Genomic DNA, 25,742 nt, shown 5'->3' on the forward strand with positions numbered 1-25,742 from the left:
TTTGAGCAACAAGTAAAGCAGTGAATTCAAAAGGGTAATCAATCCATAAACTGTTTAATGATGAGTTGTACTCAGAGGCGTAACCAATCAAGCATCAAATGATTTCATGGTAATCAAAAAGATACTAATAAAGTCATAAATGATTTTTTCATTTTAGTGTTAAAGGTACCAATCAAGTCATAAATGATTTCATATTAGTGAAAAGGGTACTAATCAAGTCATAAATGATTTCATTTTAGTGAAAGGGGTACCAACCATGTCATAAATGATTTCATTTTAGTGAAAAAGGTACCAATCAAGTAATAAATGATTTCATTTTAGTGAAAAGGGTACCAATCAAGTCATAAGTGATTTCATTATAGTGAAAAGGGTACCAATCAAGTGTTCAATGATTGTATTGTAAAACAACACAACATAATAGCCTTACAGAACTCCAGATAAAAACAAAGATGAGACAGCTGATGAGACAAATGAACATGATTACAGTACATAAACACTTACCAGAGCATGGAGATAAAGATCTTAATTGCATGGACCCTTCCTTTTTTCCCTTTTCTTCTGGCATATTTGGCAGGATTCAGTGACTCTTAGAACAGGGTTTTACATGGGACAAGAGAGGAACTTTAAGGCTCATTCTAGGAATGTATACTATCTGTACAGGTTCAGGATATTTACCTTTGGCAACAGACTAAACTTCATTACAGAAAGGGATATCGTTGTTTACAATTACACATACTCATTTCAAGAGTAGAACCTCCTTACAATAGGAACTGCGAGGACATATGCTCCTAAATACCAACTGACAAATAAAGGCCGCTGACAAGGAAATAGGGAATACATATAAAACGGCTCCATTTCACCATTCAACTACATAATGAATATGAAAACAAAAGAGAACAGAACAGAAAAGTGCTACACATACATTGTACAATGTTATCGCATGGGCTACAGTTTTTCACAACAGGAACAACTGATATATTGGGTAAACTGAAACTGTTTTGAATATACAGTGCGATTCATGTCATGCATGTCAAGAACTAAATGAATAACTGAATTATATATCTGATTATGTGTCCAGAGATAATACAGTTATCAATTAAGTCTTTAAGAGTGTTTACATAATAAAAGCATTATGCAGAACAGTTTGAAAGGGTTGAAGTGAAAAGGTTCTATCTGATTCTCTATTTAATGTCACTTAAAACCTTTTCGCTTTCACCTTTCGAGATAAACTAATATTGTTGTGACTAATTACAGTACTCTAGTGACAAGGATATATTTGAACATGTATACATTTGAACTGAAAACAGATGTTAGAATGAACCAAAATTGCTCTATGTTAAACATTTTTCAGAAATATCCTTCCTTAAACTTAAGTAATGTTTAATCAGTTAAAAACAACCTATGTCCTTGCCTAAAAGCAAGATCCTTGAAAAAATACCATTATATAATACAATCTTAACCTATTTTTGGTACAAGAAAAAGTTTAAGAAATTGTACTATGATTGTTCAATCAACAATGGTATGAAGAAAGGTTACTTGGAGCAAACAACTATGCTCATCAGTGGTCTTCTGGCTTTTTCAGACAAACAAGGGACATAACTGAACAATTCTTTAAGCCAGTTATAGACCTTGCTACATGTGCCTATTGTCTCTGGCAACATATACAGCAAGTTTCATTTGAATATCTTTGAAGTTTTTTTTTAAAGTATGGTAGAGGTATAATCTTGCAAGGATATAGGCTGGAAAAATTTGCAGCATGCGGTAAATACTTACGCAGAACAGTGACATAGGAGGAGGTAGTTGCTGTCCCATACTCATTTGTCGCTTCAACCCAGTATTCCCCTTCATCGTCCATGAAGACTTCTCGGATGGAGAGGAGGCATTTGCCCTCATCGTAGATGATCTGGATGTCATCAGATGGTGAGAGTACTTCATCATCTACGAACCATTGCACTGTTGGAGCTGGATTTCCACGGACATGCGCCTCCATTTTAAGGTCTTGCCCTTCTGTAAGGGTTTCGTCCTTGAGTGGGAGAATGAAAACTGGTCTTTCAAGTTCAGTTTCTGACACAAAGGTTTCGCCGGTTTCTTCCATGATTTCATGTTCAACCTCTACCTCATCTTCACCTTCATGCATTCCGAATGTCACTGTGACAACGTCATGCTCGGGTTTTTGATCTACTTCTATTTCACTCTTGAAAGTTTCAGGTTGATCTTCATCCTTTGGTTTCATCTGAACTGCAATTTCTTCTTTGAATGTCTCTTCAGGAACTTGTTTGTCTTCACTTTCCAACTCCTGAACAGTTTCAGTCTTTGCTGTTACAGTTTCTGATGGAGTTTCAGACACTATTCCAGTTGCAGGTTTTTCTTCAGTGACTTCAGAGACCTCAGGTTGCTCAATTCCTTCCTCCACAATATCAGTTTTGTATTCTTCAGGTCTTGAAGTTTCAGATTTAGATTGATCTGATGGTACTTCAACTGTTTCTGTTGTTTCCTTGGGCACCTCTGTTATATCAGTAACTTCCGGTTTATCTGATGTCTCTGTGACAATTTCAACCTTGAATTCATCTGGTTGTTTCTTTTCTGGTTTTACTATGTCAATTACAACCTCTGATGTTTGAGTTGTTTCTTTAGGTGCTTCTGTGATTTCAGTCACTTCTGGTTTGTCAGCTGTCTCAGTCACAATATCAACCTTAAATTCTTCTGGTTGTTTCTTTTCTGACTTTGTTATGTCAATAACCACTTCAGATGTTTCTGTTGTTTCTTTGGTCTCCTCTGTAATTTCAGTAACTTCCTGTTTGTCATCAGTCTCAGTGACAATATCAACTTTGAATTCCTCTGGTTGTTTCTTTTCAGGCTTTGTAATGTCAGTTACAACCTCTGATATTTCTGTTGTCTCTTTTGGTGCCTCTGTGATTTCAATTATTTCAGGCTTGTCAGCAGTCTCAGTGACAATTTCAACCTTGAATTCTTCAGGTTGTCTTTTATCAGGTTTTGAAATATCGATTACAACATCTGATGTTTTTGTAGTTTCTTTGGGTGCTTCAGTAATTTCTGTCACTTCTGGTTTGTCAGAGGTTTCAGTGACAATATCAACTTTGAATTCTTCAGGTTGTTTCTTTTCAGCCTTTGTAATGTCAGTTACAACCTCTGAGCTTTCTGTTGTCTCTTTCGGTGCCTTGGTGATTTCAATTATTTCAGGCTTGTCAGCAGTCTCAGTGACAATATCAACCTTGAATTCTTCAGGTTGTTTCTTATCAGGTTTTGAAATATCGATTACAACTTCTGATGTTTTTGTAGTTTCTTTGGGTGCTTCAGTAATTTCTGTCACTTCTGGTTTGTCAGAGGTTTCAGTGACAATATCAACTTTGAATTCTTCAGGTTGTTTCTTTTCAGCCTTTGTAATGTCAATTACAACCTCTGAGGTTTCTGTTGTCTCTTTCGGTGTCTCGGTGATTTCAATTATTTCAGGCTTGTCAGCAGTCTCAGTGACAATTTCAACCTTGAATTCTTCAGGTTGTTTCTTATCAGGTTTTGAAATATCGATTACAACTTCTGATGTTTCTGTAGTTTCTTTGGGTGCTTCAGTAATTTCTGTCACTTCTGGTTTGTCAGAGGATTCAGTGACAATATCAACTTTAAATTCTTCAGGTTGTTTCTTTTCAGCCTTTGTAATGTCAATCACAACCTCTGAGGTTTCTGTCATCCCTTTCGGTGCCTCTGTGATTTCAATTATTTCAGGCTTGTCAGCAGCCTCAGTGACAATTTCAACCTTGAACTCTTCAGGTTGTTTCTTATCAGGTTTTGAAATATCAATTACAACATCTGATGTTTCTGTAGTTTCTTTGGGTGCTTCAGTAATTTCTGTCACTTCTGGTTTGTCAGAGGATTCAGTGACAATATCAACTTTAAATTCTTTTGGTTGTTTCTTTTCAGCCTGTGTTATGTCAATTACAACCTCAGATGTTTCTGTTGTCTCTTTTGGTGCCTCTGTGATTTCAATTATTTCAGGCTTGTCAGTAGTCTCAGTGACAATTTCAACCTTGAATTCTTCAGGTTGTTTCTTTTCCTGTTTTGTAACCTCAATAATAACTTCTGAGGTTTCTGTTGTTTCTTTTGGTGCCTCTGGGATTTCAGTAACTTCTGGTTTGTCAGCAGTCTCGGTGACAATTTCAACCTTGAATTCTTCAGGTTGTTTCTTATATGGTTTTGATATATCGATTACAACTTCTGATGTTTCCGTAGTTTCTTTGGGTGCTTCAGTAATTTCTGTCACTTCTGGTTTGTCAGAGGTTTCAGTGACAATATCAACTTTGAATTCTTCAGGTTGTTTCTTTTCAGCCTTTGTAATGTCAATTACAACCTCTGAGGTTTCTGTTGTCTCTTTCGGTGCCTCTGTAATTTCAATTATTTCGGGCTTGTCAGCAGACTCAGTGACAATTTCAACCTTGAATTCTTCAAGTTGTCCCTTTTCCTGTTTTGTAACATCAATAGTAACCTCAGACATTTCTGTTGTTTCTTTTGGTGCCTCCATGATTTCAGTAACTTCTGGTTTGTCAGGAGTCTCAGTTACAATTTCAACCTTGAATTCTTCTGGTTGCTTCTTGTCAGGTTTAACAATATCAATAACAACTTCTGAGGACTGTGTGGTTTCAGCTGGGGTTTCAGAAACATCTGTCATTTCAGGAGTTTCAGCCATTTCAGTTATTATCTCTACTTTGAATTCTTCTGGCTTTGTCTTTTCAGGTTTTCCAATGTCAACAACTACTTCAGATGTTTCTGTTGTCTCTGATGGCAATTCAGTTACTTCAGTCACTTTTGGCTTTTCAACAGCCTCAAGTATTTCTTCTGTTTTCATTTCAATAGGCTCTTTTTTGTCAGGTTTTGCAATGTCAATAACAATTTCAGAGGTTTCAGTTGTTTCTGAAGGAGTTTCAGACACTTCAACAACTCCTTCTTCCTCTGTTGTATCAGAGGTAATCTCAACCTTATATTCTTCAGTCTCTTTTCTCTCTGGTTTGGCGACATCAATTGTCACCTCTGATGTATCAGTCTTTTCAGTTGGCATTTCACCAACTTCAACAATTTCTGGTTTTTCAATCTCATCACTTGAGATTTTCACTTGAAACTCGACTGGTTTTTGCGAATCAGGCTGAGAAACCTCAGGAACAACTTCTGTAATTGTTGTCTTCTCTGTTGTTGTTTCTGTTACTTCAATTGTGTCTGGCATATCAAGAGCTTCAGTTACAATTTCTACATTGAATTGTTCTTGTTTTCTTTCCTTGGGTTGAGCAAAGTCCTGAATGATTTCTGTTGTCACTGTTGTTTCAGTGGTTGTTTCAGAAACAGTTACTGTTTCCTCTGGTTGTTGTTCCTGTACTTCTAAATCAATCTGTGCAGTTTCAGGCTTTTTAAGAGAAGGCTTGATTGTAATGGTTTCAACTTCAGTGGGTCTTGCTTCTTCTTCAGGTTTTTTGTCTACTTCAGTAGTTTCTGGCTGTTCTACCCTTTCTTCAATGACATCTGACTTTGATTCTGGTTTTGTCTCTTCTGGTTTCACAATTTCAATTTCCTCCACCATTTCAGTAACTGTTTCAGAAGATTTCTCATACAGGACAATTGTTTCTGGTTGCTCAACAGTTTCAGCCATAATGTCAGCTTTAGTTACAGGTTTTTCAGCGTCAGCTTTTTCAAGATCTTTTTCAACAACTGGTTGTACTTCATCTTTCTCTTCAGGCTGAACCTCAGCAACAACTGTCTGCTCAGCCTCTTCAACTACAGCCTCAGCTTTAGTTTCAGCTGGAATTTCCATAGCAGCTTCAGCTAAATCAGGTTTTTCTTCAGTCGGTGCAATAACCTCTTCTGGCTTTGTAGGTACTTCTTCAGCAGTTTCAACACTCACTTCTTCAGGAGTTTCCTCAGTTTTGGACTCTGGAATCTCTTCAACTGGTGCTTCCTCAACTTTACCTTCCTCAGTAGGACTAACTTGATCAGGCTGTTCTTCATCAATGTCATCTACATCTTCAGGGAGCTGGTCTTCGTGTAGACTGGTACTCATAATTTCTTCTCTCCTTGATTCAGACTCTTGCAAGTCAGCATCAATTTCATCCCTCACTCCTGAAATGCATTTGAATGAATAAGATGACTTAGGGTATCAAATACATAAGCTTGTCATTCTATCAAGCCATTGGCCATATCTTCTTATGCATGGTGACCCCATATAATTTGGGTATAATTTAAAAGGTATTGCTTGCTGAGAACTAAAAAGATAAAGTTATGGCAGTTTATATTCTTGTTTGTTATAGCAACTTAAATCTGAAGTGAAATGATAAAATTTTAAATGTTTGAAGGTCAACAAAGACTGTTTTGCAACAATATTATGGGTATAATTTTAACATATTTTTCCTCTACACTTTAAATCCTTTCAAATGATACTTAAATAATATGAGGTCAACAGGCCTCAAAATTTCATATTATTGTAAAAAAATGTTACCTTAATACTTATCAGTGATCAAATAGATCTTCCAGATACGCAACAGAAATACATTCTAAGATAACCAGTCTTAAAATTTGTTTCATCGCCATAAATTCAAACCATCTGTATTTTGGTAAAATTCAGCGTACATTCTATCAAGTTTTATTTCATCTTTTCTTACTGAAAAAAACTAGACTATATTAACCCTATTGAACATAATTTCATAAAGAATATTCTTGAAGCCATAAAATAACACTGTCACATTAGAGTGAAGCTTACCAGAGAATATGGCGTGGATCCGGTCCTGCATTTCCTCCATTTCTTCCAGCATGTGTCTACGTGCTTCAGTCGTCTCTGTATCCGACTCCAGAACTGGTCTGGGAGACATTGCGTCCACGGAAGACTGCACGGAGTCTGAAGCCTCTTCTGTGTCAGCTACATACTCATATGCTATAAATAAAATACGATGTCATTGTTATTTATAGCATGATGATGTCATTGTTATTTATAGCATGATTTTCATCCAAATATTCTTAAAACTATCTCATCATTGTTATCATCCACCTACTGATACCAAAATGAGTAAGTTAATTCCAAAATGAGGCCATGTTAAAGTAAGTTCAAATGTTGCTAGTATTTTTTTAACTTTTAGTGAAAGATCTTATTAGTAGAATTTCAATTGCTCGACCATTTTTCAAATCTGTTTCATACACTTATAATAAAGTCACTAGCTTCTATTTTCAAACATTTAAGCATTTTATGGTTATTTATAAAACATTTGTACCAAAAAAGTTCAATTTTGCTTAAGTGGAAATATGTGTGCAATTATTCTTTATTCATCAGAACTGAACACTTACATTCAACCTCCAAAGTGGCAGTAGAAACAGCCTGGCCCTTCTCGTTAACAGCAACACAGCGGTATTCTCCAGCATCCTGTGGAAATACCTCTACAATCAGTAGGCTGCATTTCCCACTCTCGGGCTCGAATGTGATTCTGAAAGAAGGATAAGAAAAATTACTTGATGTTAACTATGGCATTTGTCTGAAATTTTTTATTGACTTTAACAATCACATTAAAATGATGTTGTGTCGAATCCTTGCATATGTAAAAATCTATTTCAAGCGAACTTTAACTCATAGGGTTCCAACAAAAATAATTACAAAACACATCAAGGTTAGTGAAATCTAAACAAGTACCCAAATTGCATGAAATAGTAAATTTTCACCTGACTGGCAATTGTGCAAGATTTTACCCTCAATTCCTGTTTTGCTTAAAATTATTAATTTATAAGACCAAGTGAAAGGCAAATTGATAAAAGCTCACCTGAAGTCCTGATTCTCTGCAATAGGTTTGTCATCATGGAACCAGGAGATTTCTGGGGTTGGTTCGGCCTTGACCTCACACATGAAATTCGCTTCTTCCCCATCCATGACCTTCAGAGAAATCAAATCCCATGTGAACTCAGGGGCCCCTACCTCAACCACTTCAAAAGTGTCAAAGATTTCTTCAGTGGTGGGTGCTTGTAACTGAGGTTGTTCTTCCTTCGGGCTTGATTCTTTTGTTGTTTCTTTTGGACTCTCCTTCTCTTCCATTGGTTTTTCTTCGACCTCTGTTGGTATCTTGATCTCTATCTCTTGCAGCTGCTGAGGCTTGCCCTGTATGTCTAATTGAATCTCCTCTTTGTGAGTTTCTTTTTCAGATACCTGCTCTTCAGGAACTTCAAAGGTTTCTTCAACAGTTGATACTTCAACTGTTTCTTTTGTGACTTCAGTGACTGGTACTTCAATCTGCATTTGAACCATTTCTGGTTTCTTCTGTATATCAAAAGTCACTTCATCTTTGAATGTTTCTTCAACTGTTGGCACTTCAATTGTTTTAGTGACAGTCTCTGTAGTTGTGTCTATCTGAGTGATTTCTGTTACTTCAGGTACTTGTTGATCCTTGATTTCAAATGTGAACTTAACTTCCTCTTGAGGTTTCTCTTCAGTAACTATTGTGATCTCTTCCTTGTGTTTTTCCTTAATTTCTGGTAATTCTTCTTCAACTACTTTAGTAATTGTACTTGTTTCAATGGTTGTAGTTTCTTCAGTAATTGGTACTTCTTTCTCAGAAGTTTCAATTTCAATTTCCATTTGAACAGTTTCAGGTTTCTTTTGAATATCAAGGGTTACTTCGTCTTTGAATGTTTCCTCAACAGTTGGAACTTCAAATGTTCTTGTGACAGTCTCTGTAGTTGTGTCCATCTGAGTGACTTCTGTTACTTCAGGTGCTTGTTGATCTTTGATTTCAAATGTGAACTGTACTTCTTCTGATGGCCTTTCTTCAGTTACAATTGTGATTTCTTCTTTGTGTTTCTCTTCAACTTTTGGTAATTCTTCTTCAACTACTTTAGTAATCATAGTTGTTTCAATCGTAGTAGTCTCTTGAGAGACTGGCACTTCTTTTTCAGTAGTTGGAACTTTTATTTCCATCTGAACAGTTTCTGGTTTCTTCTGTATATCAAGCATTACTTCGTCTTTAAAGGTTTCTTCCACTGTTGGAACTTCAAAAGTCTTTGTGACAGTTTCTGTTGTCGTGTCCATCTGTGTGACTTCTGTGATTTCAGGAGCTTCTTGGTCCTTGATTTCAATTGTAAACTGTACTTCTTCATGGGGTCTCTCTTGAGTTACAACAGTGACTTCTTCCTTGTGTTTCTCTTGGACTTCAGGCAGTTCCTTTTCAACTACCTTTGTAATTGTTGAAGTCTCAATGGTTGTGGTTTCTTGTGTAACTGGTACTTTCTGTTCAGAGGTAGGAATTTCAATTTCCATCTGAACAGTTTCTGGTTTCTTCTGTATATCAAGCATTACTTCATCTTTAAAGGTTTCTTCCATTGTTGGAACTTCAAAAGTCTTAGTGACAGTTTCTGTTGTCGTGTCCATCTGCGTGACTTCAGTGATTTCAGGAGCTTCTTGGTCCTTGATTTCAATTGTAAACTGTACTTCTTCATTGGGTCTCTCTTGGGTTACAACAGTGACTTCTTCCTTGTGTTTCTCTTGGACTTCAGGCAGTTCCTTTTCAACTACCTTTGTAATTGTTGAAGTCTCAATGGTTGTGGTTTCTTGTGTAACTGGTACTTCCTGTTCAGAGGTAGGAATTTCAATTTCCATTTGCACAGTTTCTGGTTTCTTCTGAATATCAAGCGTCACTTCATCTTTAAATGTTTCTTCCACTGTTGGAACCCCTTTCACTTCTACTTTTGTAATGGTTGTAGTTTCAACAGTAGTTGTCTCTTCAGTCACTGGCACTTCTTTCTCAGAAGGAACCTCAATGATCATTGTTACCTCTTTAGGTTTGTCTTCAACTTCAAGAGTTATCTCCTCCCTTGAAACCTCGGTTACAGATGGTATTTCAACAGTGGTCACTTCAGTAACATCAGTTTTCTCAGTTGTGGACACAACTTCAGTTTCAGTAATCTGTCTTTCCTGTAGGTCAATAGTCAGTTCAACACCTTCAAGTGGCTTTTCTTCAGTTTCAAATGGAGCATCTTTCTGGGGTGTTTCTTCCTGTTCAGGCAGTTGGATAATCTCAGTGATTGTTTCAGTAACAGTCTCAGTGTCTTTGACCTCTTTTGTAACAGGCACTTGTTTTTCCCTTGGTTGAACCTGAACTGTTAGCTGAACCTCTTCCATGGGTTTACCAGTAACATCAAGGCTGATTTCTTCTTTATGAGTTTCAGTCACTTCTGGAACCACCTGTTCAACAGTGGTTGTTTCTCTAGTCACTGTATCAATTTGATAAGTCTCAGTGACAACAGGTGCTCTATCAGACACTTCAATTTCAACCTCCATGGTTTGATCTTCAGGAAGTTTCACGATTTCAATTGTATCCCTTTCTGATATTTTGATCTCATCTTCCGGGGCTCTTGTCTCTTGTTCAGGAGCAGGTTTCACTGTGATTGTTTTTCTCTCTTCAACCTCCATAGGCTGAGAAGGAGCTGGCACCTCAACTTCCATTGGAGCAACCTCTTCAGGTTTTTCAGGCTGAGCAGCAATTTCAAACACTATCTCTTGCTGTACAGGTTTTGGCTTGATGTCAATATCTATCTGCTCTTTTTCAGTAGGTTTAGCCTCTTCTGGTACTACTCTCTTAGCAACTTCAATAGTTGGACGAGTTTCTTCAATCATTTCATCAGTTGGTCTCGTGGCTTCTACCTGTGGTTTTTGAGCTACGATCTGAACTTCAGAGACTGTGGTCTCAGTCTTTGGGATAATGATTTCTGTCTGCTTCAGCATTTTAGTTGTCACAGCCTCCTGGATTTCAACCTCAATTCTCTTTGTCTGAGGCTGGGGATGTTCCTTGGTATCCATAGAAACAACAGTAGTCTCCCTCTTTGGTTGCTTAGGAACCGATACAAGAAGTTCAACCTCCTGAGGTGGAGATTCACGTCTAATCTCGATTGTCTCGGTGTGGGATTCTGGTGTTTCCTTTGGCTCCATCTCCTGAATTCTCAGTTGCTTGGTGATGGTTGTAGTGGTTTTCTCAGTTGCTGAGACAACATCTTCTAGAATGGGCTGCTCTGGCACCTGTTTATGACAAAACCAGACTTTATTTCAAGTATGTCAAAACCACAAAAACAACAATCATTTAAACTGAATTCAAGATCAGCAAAGCAAGACAATGATGTTATTTTTTATAATTTTTGAATAGCTTAATGAATTTTCCGTTTCCTTTCTTTTGAAGGCAAACTGTGTATATCAACATGTAATAGAGCTTGGAGAGAAAATTGGATGTCAGTTTTTAGAGTATATAATAAATGAAAAAGAGATCAAGACATAAGTACTGTTATATTTACCTGGACCATGATAGGCTGCTGTTTGCCTGGCTGGTCAAAGATAATGGTGGTTTTTCTCGTCTCCTTCCCTTCCTTTATCTCAGGAAGATCCTCTGGCTGCTCCTGTGTAGCGGAAAGCATAACAAATGTAATAACTATGTTTTATGTGGATTTTAACAATAACTTTACGCTGACTAATTTTTCAGGGAGAATTGCAAGACTGTCATAAAAGGACCATTTGTTGTTTTGATATTTTCAAAATTTTATTTTTTAATAAACATAACATAGAGTCATAATATATGTCAAAATAATACATGTATGCTTTACTTAGCTTACAAAAACAGTTGTTTGTTTCACTTTAAAAAAACTCCACCAGCAACAATAACTAAAAGAATAGTTACTGCCTTGTTAATTAATTGTAACAATATTGCTTATCTACCTGTATTTGGCTGGTAACAGTCGTGTATGTGGTTGTCTCAGTGACCTTTTCACCCGTAGTGGATGGGGTTGTCTTGGGAACCCCTATCCTGATCTCCACTGCAGGGCCAGGCTTTTTCTGCCCAGGGGCAGATGGTATGACCTTGACTTTCTCTGAAAAGGCCCTGTCTGCGGGAACCATAGCTTGTTTGGGCCGGTCAATTCTGATGGCTTCGGTGTGGGTTGTCTCTTCTGGTACGACCATAGAATCATCTTCTAGTAGTATTGTCTTGGTAACGCGAGTTCTCTCAGGCACATCCTCGGTGGCAGGTCGAGGTTCATGCTGGATCTCAATTGTCTCCTTGTGGGATTCAGAGGAGGAAACTTCCTCTTCCGGACCTGGTTAAAGGACAAGACAATCTTATCTTAAAACATAAATGCTTATTTACTGTTATTTCTTGGTATATTCCAACACATTTCTGAAACAGGACATGACTATCATTCAAAACAGCAATTTAATAGATTTTGTTAGATTTCTTACCAACAATAGTGAGCCTGCAGGTTGTGATGGTTTCCCCGAGTTTGTTAGAGGCGACACATGTGTACTCCCCTTCATCCTCTGGGAAAACCTCGATTATAATCAGCATACTAGTTCCAGTGGCGTAATCGATGACAATGTCAATGTCTGTGCTCTTTATCACCTCCTGGCCATTATGGAACCAGCGTATCCGTGGTGATGGTCGGCCCCGGAAACGGACGACAAGTTCCACACGCTGCTGACCATCCTTGACAGTCTTGGGCTGCAGAAGCTGGGTGAAGTGAGGTGCTATCAGCTGGTCCTGTGGGGGAAATTGATATTAAACTAAAGTCATTTTTCTATTGTAAAATCTAAACAAAAGATTTTAGTACAGAAAACTCTCATAAAAACTTTAAACTGTAATCTCTTTCTTGGCTTTTCTATAAGGAGTATAACATATTCAAAACCCGCACCTCTGGAGTTTCATCCTCGCTGGTGAAGGCGTAGTCAGACTCGAACACGGGGCGTTTAACAGTTGTCTCCTCTTCTTCATCGGTGTACAGAAAGCTAGTTCTCTCCCCTGGCTGGGGGACTAACTCAACCTCCTTTGTCTTGTGGGCTGAAAAGTATCCAGTTAAACAGTTACTTCGATCCACAGAGAAATGATAATATGATGTTAAATCTGAATTATTCTTTGACATTCTCACCAACCAATGAGGGAATGACTTTACCCAATAATATAAACTCATTCTTCAATAATAAATCACAGAGTAAGAAGAGCACAAAATCTTATTCCATTTACTGAATACACAAGATTGTTCGCAAATAAAAGAATATTACTTTTTGTTTTTCAAAATAAGATTACTCACGAGTAATGTGAAGAGTAGATGTGCAAGTCTTCACCCCGACGTCATTCCGGGCTTCAACAACATATTGACCAGAATCCTCTGGCAGCGTGTTAAATATGAGAAGCGTGCACATCTTGTCCTCGAAGATGATCTGAATTCTGGGTCCAGGCTCGATGGGTGACTGGTTGAAATACCAGGTCACTGTCGGGAATGGTTCCCCTGCTACCTCAATCACAAATCTGTTGCAAGGAGAGGTGGATAAACAAATTGTGTCATCCATGTTTTTTTAGGAAAAATTCTAAGTTGAATAATGAAGTCTTTAATAGTAGGAATATGCAAAATTTATTCAACACTAGTTTGCAATTCATTGATTATTAAAGCCAAGATTATCTTGTTTCATCCAGCTGCCAAAATGATTTTTAAAGTAAAGGATTATGTAACTATGAAATTCTAGAGTTTAAAATTATTAAGAACTTTCAAAACTTTATTTTTGTGAAATATTACACAGAGATGACAACTTACTTGGCAACACTACCCTCAGGTAACTCCATATCTGAGACAAGAGGCCTCACAAACTCGGGGGCCCTCTTTACCACTGGTTTCTCCTCTCTAGGAGTTGTGTCTGTTGGGGCCTCAGGCACTGGTGCTACCTGTGTTGGGGCCTCCTCCATAGGAGCTTCAGGAACCTGTTCCCTCTTCGGGGCCTCAGGGGCTTCAGGTGCTTGTGCCCTCAATGGGGCCTCTTCCACTGGGCTTTCTGGCTCCATAGAGAATTCCTGGTCTAGAAGTATGGTAGTGGCTTCTGTAGATGTGTCAGATAGTTCAGATGGTTCGTCTGCGGCAACTGTAAGGATTCAATTTTATTGAATTATCATCTATATAAAAGAATAATATCTTTGAAAGTTCATGGGATTAGGTACTGCATATGAATATAATATATACTGTACATTTCAAATGAATTGAACATGAAAGCAATTCATGTAGATGGTTGAAAACTACAAGCAAAACATGAGAATTTTGAAAATATGAGCTTTAAATAAGGAATAAAGAAAAACATATTTTCCTGTATTGTAACAGTTTTTGTAAATTGTTTTTTCTACCTTCTACAAGGAGGTTAGCAGTGGTGACTGCATCTCCGAATGGGTTGACAGCCCTGCAGGCATATTCTCCAGCATCCTCAGGGAAAACTTCGGGAATTTCCAGTACACAAACTCCTGTACTTGTGTCCATACCAGTCTGGAAATCTGAGCTAGGTGTTATTTCCTGGCCCTCTCTGAACCAAGTCACTATAGGTGTCGGGATTCCAACAACTCTGCACTTGAGAATGACTCTGTCACCGTCTTCTACAACCTGGGGCTGAAGAAGCTCAACAAATTCAGGAGAAACTTCATCAACTTGTTCGGCTTCATCTATGGTCTGGTAAATGTCTTCAACATGGATTTCTTCCTTTCTTCGTGGTGCCTCCTCACCATCTCTTGTTGTCTTCTTGTCAAGAGATTCGTCTCTCGGTTTAAGTTCAGGAAGCTCAAATTTCTTTGACACTTGATCTGGTACAAGAGTTTCCTCTTCAACTTTAGGTTCTGTTCCATCAGGTGTTTCCTTTACTGGTTTGATCTCTTCAGTGAAGTCAGACTCAACTGGAGCTTCTTCCTTTACAATAGACTTTGGCTTAGGTCTTTCAATTATTCTAGTCTTTAATGTTGGTTCAACAACTTCTTCGTTCGCTTCAGGTTGAGGCCTTTCTGGTATTTCCTCGTAAATAGGTGCCTCGCCAGGAATCTCTTCATATATCGGAGATTCATCTCTCCTTTTCTCCTCCACAATAGGCTTGGGCAGAGGTCTGTCAATTTTCTTTGGTTTCACAGCTTGTTCCATAATTTCTTCCTCTGCTTCTGGACCTGGAGCAGTTTCTTCAGGAATTTCTATAGTTTTCTTTGCATCAACAGTGTCAAAGACATCAGGAGATGGTGATCTAGGCTTAGTCTCTTCCAGAGCTACGGGTTTGGGCCTGTCAACAACTTGTGGTTTTACTTCTTCTTCAGAAACTTCTGGCTTTTCACCAGGCATTCTTACATGAACTTCAACTTTCTCCTTTTTTGCAGGTGTAACCTGCTCTTCTTCAATTTCAGGTGATTTTTCTTCTGGCTTCTCTTCAACAGGCTTAGTTTTGGGGGTAAAGTCTTCTGGCCCAGGGGAAGGAGACTTTGGTCGTGTCTCCTGCACTGGAACCACTTTCGGTCTTTCAATCTTTTCAGGTTTTACTTGATCTTCCTCAATCTCCATATCTTCAGGAACACACTCAGGTGCTTCTTCAGTGACTCTCTTGACCTCAGTTTCTTCAACAACCATTTCAGTTGTCTCGGGAGCAACTGGAGCTTCTGCTGGTTCCATGACAACCAGTGTTGCCCTAGTAACGGCATCTCCAGCAGGGTTGTGGGCGACACAAACATATTCACCCTCGTCTTCTGGGAAAACTTCAACAATGAGCAAACTAATGTCACCTGTCTCAGGGTTGTATGTTATAACATATTCCTCATCTTGGTCAATGTTTTTTCCATTGTGGTACCACGAGATCTGAGGCATGGGCTTGCCAGTGACCTTGCATGGCATTCTGAGTTCTTCACCATCTACAGCCTGGACAGACTGGACGGGCATTATAAAGTTGGGGGGCATCATCTTTTCTGAAGGGCCCTGCTCGATGGAAATAGAGTCCCTGTGTTGTGGAAGGGAGATCTCCTCTGTAGCAGGCTCTGAAAGAATACAAGCTTGTGCAAATTATTTGTTCTCATTTAACCTACTCAGACTTGATTTTATGTGTGGTGTATTCATAATATTACATGACAAGTCTTAATAAAAATTAAGTAACCTAAACCAACATTAGGCCTTTTAGTGGATAACGTTTTCAGCTGGATTATTTTTTAAGTTTTTAAAAGTTGATAAATAATAAATGTGAACACCTTCATGCAAGAACTCAATAACTTCTTCTTTTTGAATAAGCAGTTACTATGTTCCTGCACTAAAGTATTGTCTGCAATAAGAACTATAACAGACAGAACTTTAATGGTATTGTTTAAACAACATAACCTTCAGCAAATGTAGCGTTTAATTGACAAAGTCACAGCTAATTAATTTCCCAAGGATAGTCTTGCCGAGACTACTCACCTTGCACATAGAGTGTAGTACTACTGACAACCTCGCCCGCCTTGTCAGACGTGGCCTTGACTGTGTATTCTCCCGTATCCTCAGGACCAACTTCTATAATTAGTAACACAGATTTCCCGTCCTCGTACAGCATCTCGTAGTGAGGCGATGGTTTGATCTCCATTCCGTTAACAAACCAGTTGACCATTGGTGGTGTGTAGGCGTCTATCCTGCATTCCAGTCTGTTAATACATTTACATAATGATAAAAAAAAATCAATGGAATAAATCAATGTCGTGAACATGTCAATTTCATTAAATTTCTGTGATTAAATGTTAATAAAAAAAGAGAAATAACAAGAAAAGACATTTTTAGTTGTTTGGAACATATGTTTATAAGGGAAATGTATAAGTTCATTTTTTAATTAATAATGAAAAGACAAACAAAATGAAATTGGATTAAACCATTGATACCAAGAGTTGTTTTTGTTCCCTATAGAACATCTATATGTAATATAGAGCATTACAATTTTGAAATGAGACATATAAGACAAGTTTCAAGGACAAACCTGGCAATGCCTCTCTCCCTGACATAGATCTCTGGCTCAAGTGGCTGGACCAGGTCAGGTTCAACAGTGCTCAAAGTAACAATCTCCTCCCTGGTTACTGTTGTCGTGGTGTGGGTCAAGGTCATTGAGTCACTGGTTGTCGATGGCAACTGTACTATCTTCTCCTTGGCTGGAACGGGTATTTAATCATATATAAGTTTGTTATATTAATAGATTAGGCTGATATATGGTTTAAAGCCAAACAACCAGAGTATTTAAGGAATACAACTTATATTTTATGCAATAATAATTTAATAATAATAGTTCAAAATAAAGTTAACAAAAGAACACTATCATTATACTAACAATCATTTGCTGGTTCTTTTTCTTCATTTATTGTATTGGATAGCAAGTTGAAAACTTTAAAGTAGGAACTAAATCAGTGCATAATAATTGAAATCAGGTTGTCTTTGTGAGGTTATTGAATAGTGGCAAGCAGCAACTAATTATTAACTTCTAAACAATGTACAACAAGACGTTCAAAGGCTTTTACACACAATTGTTCCACCTCTTACCAGGCAGTGTAAGTGTGGTCCTGCATGTGACCTCTCCAAGGTCATTCTCCACCCGGAGGATGTATTCGCCAACATCCTGAGGTTCAGTAGGGGAGATAATCAGAATGATTGTGTTGGCTTCCCGTACTATACGGTGCCGGTCGGAGGGACGTAGTTCCTTCCCTTGTTTTGTCCAGGTGTAGCGCTTGGGCGGCGGCTGGGCAGCTACTGTTGCCTCAAGTCTTTAGAAATAAAATTTATTGGTTTTATGTTTTCATTTCAAAGTGTAATGCACTCATTGAAAAGTTTCTATTTACTAAATGTTCAACCTGTCAGGATAAATAATAGTACAGTCTGAAGAATTCTCTTAAAATCTTCCCTATAATAAAATAACTAACTCACAGCATGCAACACATTTTCTCATTAAACATACAAACTACTTACCTGGTAGCCTCCCCAGGCTGTATTTCTCGCACAGCGGGCAGGGGTTTCACAAACTCTGGAGGCGACCTCTCAATGGTCGTCTTGTAACGCTCTTCCAGCAGTTTGGCTTGGTGTGCATCTGAAATTATTTAATTTTGTCAGAATTGTAAAACTTTAAGTCATATTGGCTAATGAAATTTTATAAAAAAAATTGCACAGTGTCAAATGCAGTGTTAGGATTGAAATACTTGTAGTGATGAAGGCATTTGAAATATACTTGATCGTAAATTGAGTTAATTATTTCACTCAATAATTGTTCAATATCATCAACTAAGTTCAATCAAATGGATTTGGCAGCCAATAAATTTTTGTCCATAGAATACAATTCATAACTTTTACCAGACCACAATGGGACTCATTTTAGTGACTTACTGTGTTGGTATAACTTACCATGTTGTTACTGATGTCAATTCATGCCAACATATGGACACACTCAATGCTTGGGGAAAAATCATGCAAGTCTCTGCACTGAATCATCATCTTCACGGTGCATCCTCTTGCCTGCTTATCTAGACATTCTTGCATGCATTGTTAGAACATTATCTTAACTCGGTAACAGGTGTAATTACAGATGCTGACAGAAATAGGCATACCGCACAAGAACAGAGAATTAAATAGACAACATAATATCAACAAACAGAACTTAAAGTCAACATAGCAAAAACACAAAACAAATGCTTCTCGATTAATTTCCAATTAACTTTGAAAGAAACCACATGCACATATGACAACTGTTTGAATCATGCAGGTTCTTTCAATTACATAACTAATTGCTTTTCAAACAAAATAACTAATTGATACAGAAGGGTCATTTCAGAGCAAGGTCTTAAAATAACCCTTCTTTGCATAATAAAATAAAACATACAAATCAATTCAATGAAACAAACACTAAACTATCATACATCATTTTTCAAATATCTGAAGATTGTGATAGCATGCTGGCTGTGCTGCATCCTGAAATAGAAGACTCATAACACATTCTCAATATCTGGGTTTTTAGTCACAAGTCAAGTTCATGCCTTTGAATTGTTAATTGACATAATCTGTGTTGTGTAGGTGCAATAACTTTAATCAGATTTCATGCATTCCTGGTATTTCTCGTTCTTTTTTATATATTTTTACTGATAGTAAGTTCTCATGCATGTAACTGCATGCAGTAGTTATCTTTGGGTTTAATCCTGTGTGCAATTGCTTTCAATTTGAAAATCTTACACTGTTGCATTATGGGACAATGATGCATCATGTGACTGCATAACAATTTGAGACTGAGGCTCTCTGCTGTACAAGGTGAAATCCCCACTTACCTTGCACATAGAGTTCAGCTGAACACTCAGTCATGCCGAGTTTGTTTTTCAGTCGGCATGTGATTAGTCCAGAGTCTTCTGGGAAGGCTTGCTTGATTGTCAGTGTAGTTGAAGTCTTGGTTGTCTCAATCTATAAAACCAGATTAATCAATTGCAGTTTCCAATTCACTAATAAATTAAAACATTTAAAGATGGAAGCAGGGAGAAGGCCAATGCTCTTGTTGTTTTATTTTCTACTTTACATGGGACATAACTCAACAATTATTAAAGCCAAAGTTATTTGCCTTGCTAAACATATGGGTATACTCTCTGGAAACATGTGTACCCAGTTCTATTTCAATATCTAGAATGATTTTTTAGTTAAGACCAAAGTTTAAGTTTCTTCACCGATACAACAACAACAACAACAACAACAACAACAACAACAACAACAAAACAACAACACCATAAACCCTTTTCTTTGACAATCAGACAAACTAAAACATTACTAAGCAATAAAACAACAAGCTCAAAGACAAGTGCTTGGCTACATTTCAAAGCTTTTCTTACCAGCTTACAAAACATCTCTTATCATATGCTTACATCAAATTATTTCATACAGTTTCAATGTATTTCTTACCTTTGCAATAATTATTTAAATTCAAACATATTTTTGCACAAACAGTCAAATAACAACATACCTTAAACTACACATAATTATATTCCATAACATATAGTCACAACTTTCTGAAATACTTTACAAATTATCCCCTGCCCATAAATTCAACGAAAAACCAGAAAGCTTCAGACTTATGCAACTTCTAGGTGCAAACTAAACAATTCCCTTGGCATTTTATACAGGTAATGAAAATACCGCTGTTCAAAACCTGGCAATGGATAAGAAAAACCCATCCCAGACAAGTGGTTTAACAAGAACTATTGAGAAATAGCCAAGTTTTACTTCAGAAGAGATGCAAAAAGCACTCTGCATGATGGTGAAAGGGAATGATGTTCATTATAAATCTAATGCCACATTTCATTACTTTCCAGTTTACCTGTAAATTGAAGAAATCATGCAGAATCCTATATCGATAATAGTTCTCTGCCTTCTTTTTTACATAACGTTAATGCCAAATTTAAAAGCTGTTTCAGACAATAACACAATTTTGTTATCAGCTGAACTGTTTTTCACAAAAAATGATCATATTTGATTGATCATCCAGTTGTCTTTATTTCCAATAGGCCCATGAAGTTAAGAATGCAGGCCTCTCAAGATGGTTTAAAACAGAAATTCCAATTCTAACTTGAATCTAACAATGAGATATCCACATGATAACTATGTTATATATGCCTTGGTATTTCAAATAGTCAACAAACCCTCATGCTGAAAGGCTTTGATTGGCCATCTGTACAGCTAGGCACCCTTATCCCACTAAACACAAGAAGATATGTAGTGTGACATGGACACAAACCTTGATATTTCTGGTCTCCTGTAGAATCTGTAGGGCGTTTCTCAGCCATGTGATCTGGGGCTGGGGCTCTCCGGAGTATTCAGCCACAAACTTGGCCGGGCTTCCCTCTACCGTGAGGGTGTTGGTTATTGGGCGGACAATCTGGGGCGGCTGCTCCAGTTGTGTGGGCGTCACATGTTCAGGCTCACTCTCCAAGCCTGGAAGAAGTGTTTATAATAATGACTCAAAATGTTTCAAAATGTTTCAAAATGCAATTTCGCATTCAATTCAATGAAAAAAGTGCATGACAACTAGCATTATCCCTAAAAAAACAATATTAACAGCAATTTGTTATATAGTTCTGGGAGAGATTTGAATGGAATTCACTGTACTTTCACAGCGGTCATGCAATGTAGCTAAGGCCCTACCAACCAATAAAGGCCCTGTACTAGATCTGAGACTGACAAAGGCACATACTCTAACAAAGACCAGTAACTTTCACCAGGGCCAAGAACTTTCACAAGGGCCAAAAACTCTCATAAGGGGCCAGAACTATCACAAGAGCCCTGTACTTACCATAGACCTTGAGCTGACAAGTGACAGTGGTCTCCCCTGCCTTGTTTCTTGCCACACATTTATAGATGCCTGTGTCCTCTGGGAAAGCCTCCAGAATAGATAGGCTGTGTACTCCGTCAGGTGTCGACTCCATGTGGAAGTACTTGGATGGCTTGACAATCTGGTTATTACGGTACCAGGTCACTGTTGGAGCTAATAAAAATAAGAATAAAATTTTAATTTTCAAGTTATCACGTATGTACTAGTGCTTGGTTATATTCTCTAGAATGATAATACATGGTTGTAAAATATTGAGGCTTAAAACTGTGCTATTCTTGTAATAATTATTGATTTAGAGCTTTATTACATTAGAACTGTTAGTTAAAGATGGTTTGAAATACAATCTTTTTTTTTAAGAAAGAACATGGTAAGTATCATGGTTTTTATTTGTCACTATTATCAGACATAAACTTATTATTCTGCCTTACCAGGTGATCCAGTTATTTTGCAGGTGAAGGTCACGGGTTCTCCCTCATCAATGACGAGGTTCTGGGGTGGCTGGGTGCACTCAGGAGCACGGAGGGCCTCCTCCAATGGTTGTACAGTCTCTGGGGATTGTACTGGAACTAAAAGTATACATGTATTGTAATATATATGAAGAATTTGGGAGTTCTCAGTTGAACACAAACTGGCTTAATTTCAACTAAACACATATGGTCAAAATTTAAAATCATAAATAACACAAGTCATAAATGGGAAAATGTTCCCTTAAAATAATCTCTAATACTTACTTTGAACATTAAGGCTGGCGGTACACGTAGCCTTGCCGACGTTGTTAATGGCAACGCAGGCATATTTCCCAGCATCCTCGGCTCGCACCTCGTATATGAGTAGAGTGTAGTTGTCATCTTCGTGGATGAACTTCATCTGCGGGTTGTCTTCCATGGGTTTACCATCCTGGTGGGATGTCAGATATGTTTAATGTTGACACTTAGTTATGAGTGATAAATCAGCCTTTTGAAATTAATTTCCCAAAATATTGAATACGATTTTCTGATAACAGACTGTTAAGACTCAGAATCATTAAAAACATATGTTTCAGAGGCATGAAAAAGCATTAATTGGGTATTGCTCCGAATCTCTTTCAAATGTATAGTATATTGCCAATTTGAAGGGTGAAAGTGAAACTGTTCTATCTGCTTCTTTACCGAATGTCATTTAGATCTTTTTGCTTTCACTCTTGAAGTTACAGGTTTAGAATGCCAAGACACCTAGCAGTCAAATGTAGTTGATTTATAGTGAAATCATCTTATTAGTATCAAATAAAATCAAACAAAAAAACCCTACCTTCTCCCAGTGAACAGTGGGTCTGGGATGTCCAGACACCTTGCAGTCAAATGTGGCTGGTTCTCCTTCAAGCACCTGACTGTCTCTGATCAGGTTCCTGAACTCCGGGGGAACGTCACGGGTAGGTTCCTCTTCCTCTACAACTGTCAGGCGGGCCTGCAGAATACCAATAGAATGTTTAGGCAACCAGTCCAAATTCTTAAAAACCAGTCATAAATCAATTGAAACAAGTCAGTTTTTGGGCAACCATAATATTTTGGCAGGTTCCTTAATTAAAAGATGGGACTGGTTATCGAGACCGTGCCTTGCAATTTGGAAATGACAAATTGCAAGTCATGGTCTCGATAACCAGTCCATCTTTTAAGGAACCTGCCAAAATATTATGGTACCAGTCCAAAATTTGGTATACTGCAAAGATACAATGTTTAGGGTCAAACGCTCATCAGTATGAATTTAGAAGTCTGTCAGTACTTTTTCCTCAAAAGATTATGTCAGAAGTTCAAAAAATTCCACAATAAATAGCAGATATATACCTTGCATTGGACCATGCCATACATATTGTAGGCCTTGACCGTGAACATTCCTGTGTCTTCAGGGAAAACTTCGGGAATCATGAGCTTGCTTGTCGTCTCGGTTGATGTGATTTGGAAGTCATGTGACGGGTGAATCTCGAAGTTGTCACGATACCAGGTGATCAGAGGGGGTGGATACCCCTTGAAATGTACCTCCAAGCTGAAGAGATGTATCAGAAAATGAACATTTTTACCTTCTCTTTTATGAGCTCAAAAGGGGATAGTTAATACAAACTTAAATTTCAATATCACCATTTTAAATGAAAGTTTTAGGCAAAACATGAAATAGTACAATACCTTTAAACATGAACAACAATCGTTTGATAAAGGAGTACAATAAAAACACTATAAAATTATGAGTTTTGTTCAAAACAAAATACAACAAAAAATAACCATAGCTTAATACAGACAAGAGATCGGAAAAGTTATAAGTATAAAATATAATTTGTACAGATTAAGTGAGAAGGGTAGAATTTGATTTCAATTTATTTTTAAAAATAAATCAAATATGTTACATAATTGTAATGGATATGAATACTGATTATGTTAGAAAGAACGACGTAAAAATAGATTATTCTATTAATTGTTCAAGGTAAAACTATATTTTCACTACTGGAAATCGAATAGAGTTTGTTATTTGTATGTTTTAACTTTTAACACCGTCACCAATGTATTTCAATGAAATTCAGATTTTGTAATCAAATTGATAAAACTACATAGTTTCTACATGTTCTAAACACTTACACTGGTCTGCAAAAACAATTAAGGGATGAATTAATTATAAATAGTGAAAAATAGTGGGTCAAGTTCATGAACTATGATGAATGGTGAATTTTAGCCACACATATAACCTGGTAAATAATAAACAAATGTAAACAAAATTTCTTCAGATGTACCAAGGCAGATGTGATTTAAATGAGAAAAAAAATCCATTTTTCTATTGCAAATCTTGCTGTAAAATCTATCATAAACTGCATTGGGCATATATTTTGCCAAATGGTCTAGAATGATTCCCATTCTGGATCTTTTTAATATTTAAATCAAGAAATACATCCAGTTTGTAATTTCAATAAAAATAGAAGCATAATACATACTGTACAGGTTTCCCCTCTGTGACCCTGCATGGTCTGAGAGGCTTGGAGAACACGGGTGGTTCCCTGCGCTCAAGCAGCACCTGGTGTTCGGACACTTCCGGTTCCCCTCTCTTGGGCTCAGCAGGCTCAGGAATGATAGGGACCATCCGGGCTTGCTGGATCTCCAGTTGGATCTCTGGGCGATCTGGGCGAACCACCCGAGCAGGCATTTCGCGCTCCTCGGGTTGTTTAACTGGGCGCAGCTCGCGGTGTGTCGTGATGTATTGCTGTTCTGTGATAACGGTCTCTCGGTCAAACTGGCTTATGGTGATTTCCTTATCGCCAACTGTAATATGTATAGCATTTATAAATAAAGTGTAACTATCTAGTCAACATCTGAGCAAATACCACAAATTATTTCACTTCTACATTTAGTAAGTGATGAGAAAGCTTTGTTGAAAAAACATGATATCACTAACAAACTACTCATTTTTTTAGTATAGATACAAGTCATGTCCATTTTAATGCCAGTTTCATTTGATATTTTTTTCAAACTTTATTAAAGAATCATGTTTGAATGCTCATTTTATAATTTTAAATATAAATGTAGACTCCGTGTTATTGTACAATTATCAACTTAAGTAAAGTGACCCTCACCATTCTCTGTCTGTTTGACCTTGTACTCGGTGACCTTGGGATGTTTCAGGTCTATCTTAGCTCGTCTGTCTAGTTCAATCTGTATGTCTCCTGAAAATATCATATAAATAGTGTATAGATTTGATAATTTACACCACAAAATTCAATTACATACTGCATGAATGATATTTTAATCAAGATTCAATCTCTTTTAAATATCTAACCATGTGCTATTTAATTTGCAGTATTTGCACTGAAACTTGTTGACAATTGACCTCCACAAATATAACCCTGCTTCTATTTTACTATTACAAGCCACCAACATGACATGACCTTGACTCTTTGACCTTGACCCTTACCTTTGGGTGCCTGCCTCAGTTTGGACCTCCAATCATCATGGGGAATCACGCTGAATGTTGTAGAGGCCTCTGCCTCACCCTCACTGTTACGGGCGACTACTCGAACTTGTCCCACGTCAGTTTCACGGGCTCGGGGTATCTCAAGGTAGTGCATCATTCCATCATAGGTGACCTTGTGTCTAGTGCCCTAAACAAAGATACATCATTTACAAATAAGTATACAATCATCTTTAAAAGGTGATAATTTGTTGGTAACAAGGGGTGATAATGTACACTACTTATGATTTCTTTTGGACTTGTATAGGCTTTGATATACATAAGCAATTCACACCTAATTATAATTGTAGCTGCACCAGTATAAAGTTTCATGAAAGAAGACTTTACTCACCCCAACAATAAGGCATCCATTCACAAACCAGTTGACTCGGGGTCGTGGGTGACCGCTGACCTTGACCAGGAACTTAGCGGGCTCCCCCTCTTGTACCTCCACAGGCTCGGGCTTCAGGTCAATACCTGGTGGGCATCTGACCTTGGGCTCCTCTATTGCCTCTTCCTCCAAGGTCGTCTGACTGTTAAACATATGTAAATGACCTTGACATGGAGCTTCATATGGAGATTTCAGATGTTAAGTTGTTAAATCATTTTAATAATAAATTCGAACTTGGGTGAT

The 25,742-nt window shown here is 37.6% G+C and overlaps 1 protein-coding gene across 2 annotated transcripts in view; it reads right to left on the minus strand.

Annotated features, from left to right (window-relative positions):
• LOC128240368 (titin-like) overlaps positions 1-25,742 on the minus strand; it is a 332,344-nt gene that overhangs the window by 225,599 nt on the left and 81,003 nt on the right. For both annotated transcript variants that reach the window (XM_052956995.1, XM_052956996.1), the window contains 26 exons: positions 25,461-25,641; positions 25,073-25,259; positions 24,735-24,824; positions 24,099-24,423; positions 22,966-23,164; positions 22,433-22,588; positions 21,877-22,042; positions 21,574-21,711; positions 21,107-21,298; positions 20,552-20,748; positions 19,101-19,230; positions 17,758-17,875; positions 17,335-17,555; positions 16,781-16,949; positions 16,234-16,454; positions 14,172-15,821; positions 13,594-13,915; positions 13,093-13,310; positions 12,697-12,842; positions 12,248-12,545; positions 11,729-12,105; positions 11,311-11,412; positions 7,800-11,041; positions 7,333-7,469; positions 6,755-6,925; positions 1,774-6,117 (listed from right to left, as the gene is read on the minus strand). In XM_052956995.1, the coding sequence (XP_052812955.1) occupies positions 1,774-6,117; positions 6,755-6,925; positions 7,333-7,469; positions 7,800-11,041; positions 11,311-11,412; positions 11,729-12,105; positions 12,248-12,545; positions 12,697-12,842; positions 13,093-13,310; positions 13,594-13,915; positions 14,172-15,821; positions 16,234-16,454; positions 16,781-16,949; positions 17,335-17,555; positions 17,758-17,875; positions 19,101-19,230; positions 20,552-20,748; positions 21,107-21,298; positions 21,574-21,711; positions 21,877-22,042; positions 22,433-22,588; positions 22,966-23,164; positions 24,099-24,423; positions 24,735-24,824; positions 25,073-25,259; positions 25,461-25,641 (13,697 nt within the window). The remainder of the gene's footprint in view (positions 1-1,773; positions 6,118-6,754; positions 6,926-7,332; positions 7,470-7,799; positions 11,042-11,310; positions 11,413-11,728; positions 12,106-12,247; positions 12,546-12,696; positions 12,843-13,092; positions 13,311-13,593; positions 13,916-14,171; positions 15,822-16,233; positions 16,455-16,780; positions 16,950-17,334; positions 17,556-17,757; positions 17,876-19,100; positions 19,231-20,551; positions 20,749-21,106; positions 21,299-21,573; positions 21,712-21,876; positions 22,043-22,432; positions 22,589-22,965; positions 23,165-24,098; positions 24,424-24,734; positions 24,825-25,072; positions 25,260-25,460; positions 25,642-25,742) is intronic.

The sequence above is a fragment of the Mya arenaria genome, chromosome 7, assembly GCF_026914265.1.
Source record: "Mya arenaria isolate MELC-2E11 chromosome 7, ASM2691426v1".
Lineage (NCBI taxonomy): Eukaryota > Metazoa > Mollusca > Bivalvia > Myida > Myidae > Mya > Mya arenaria.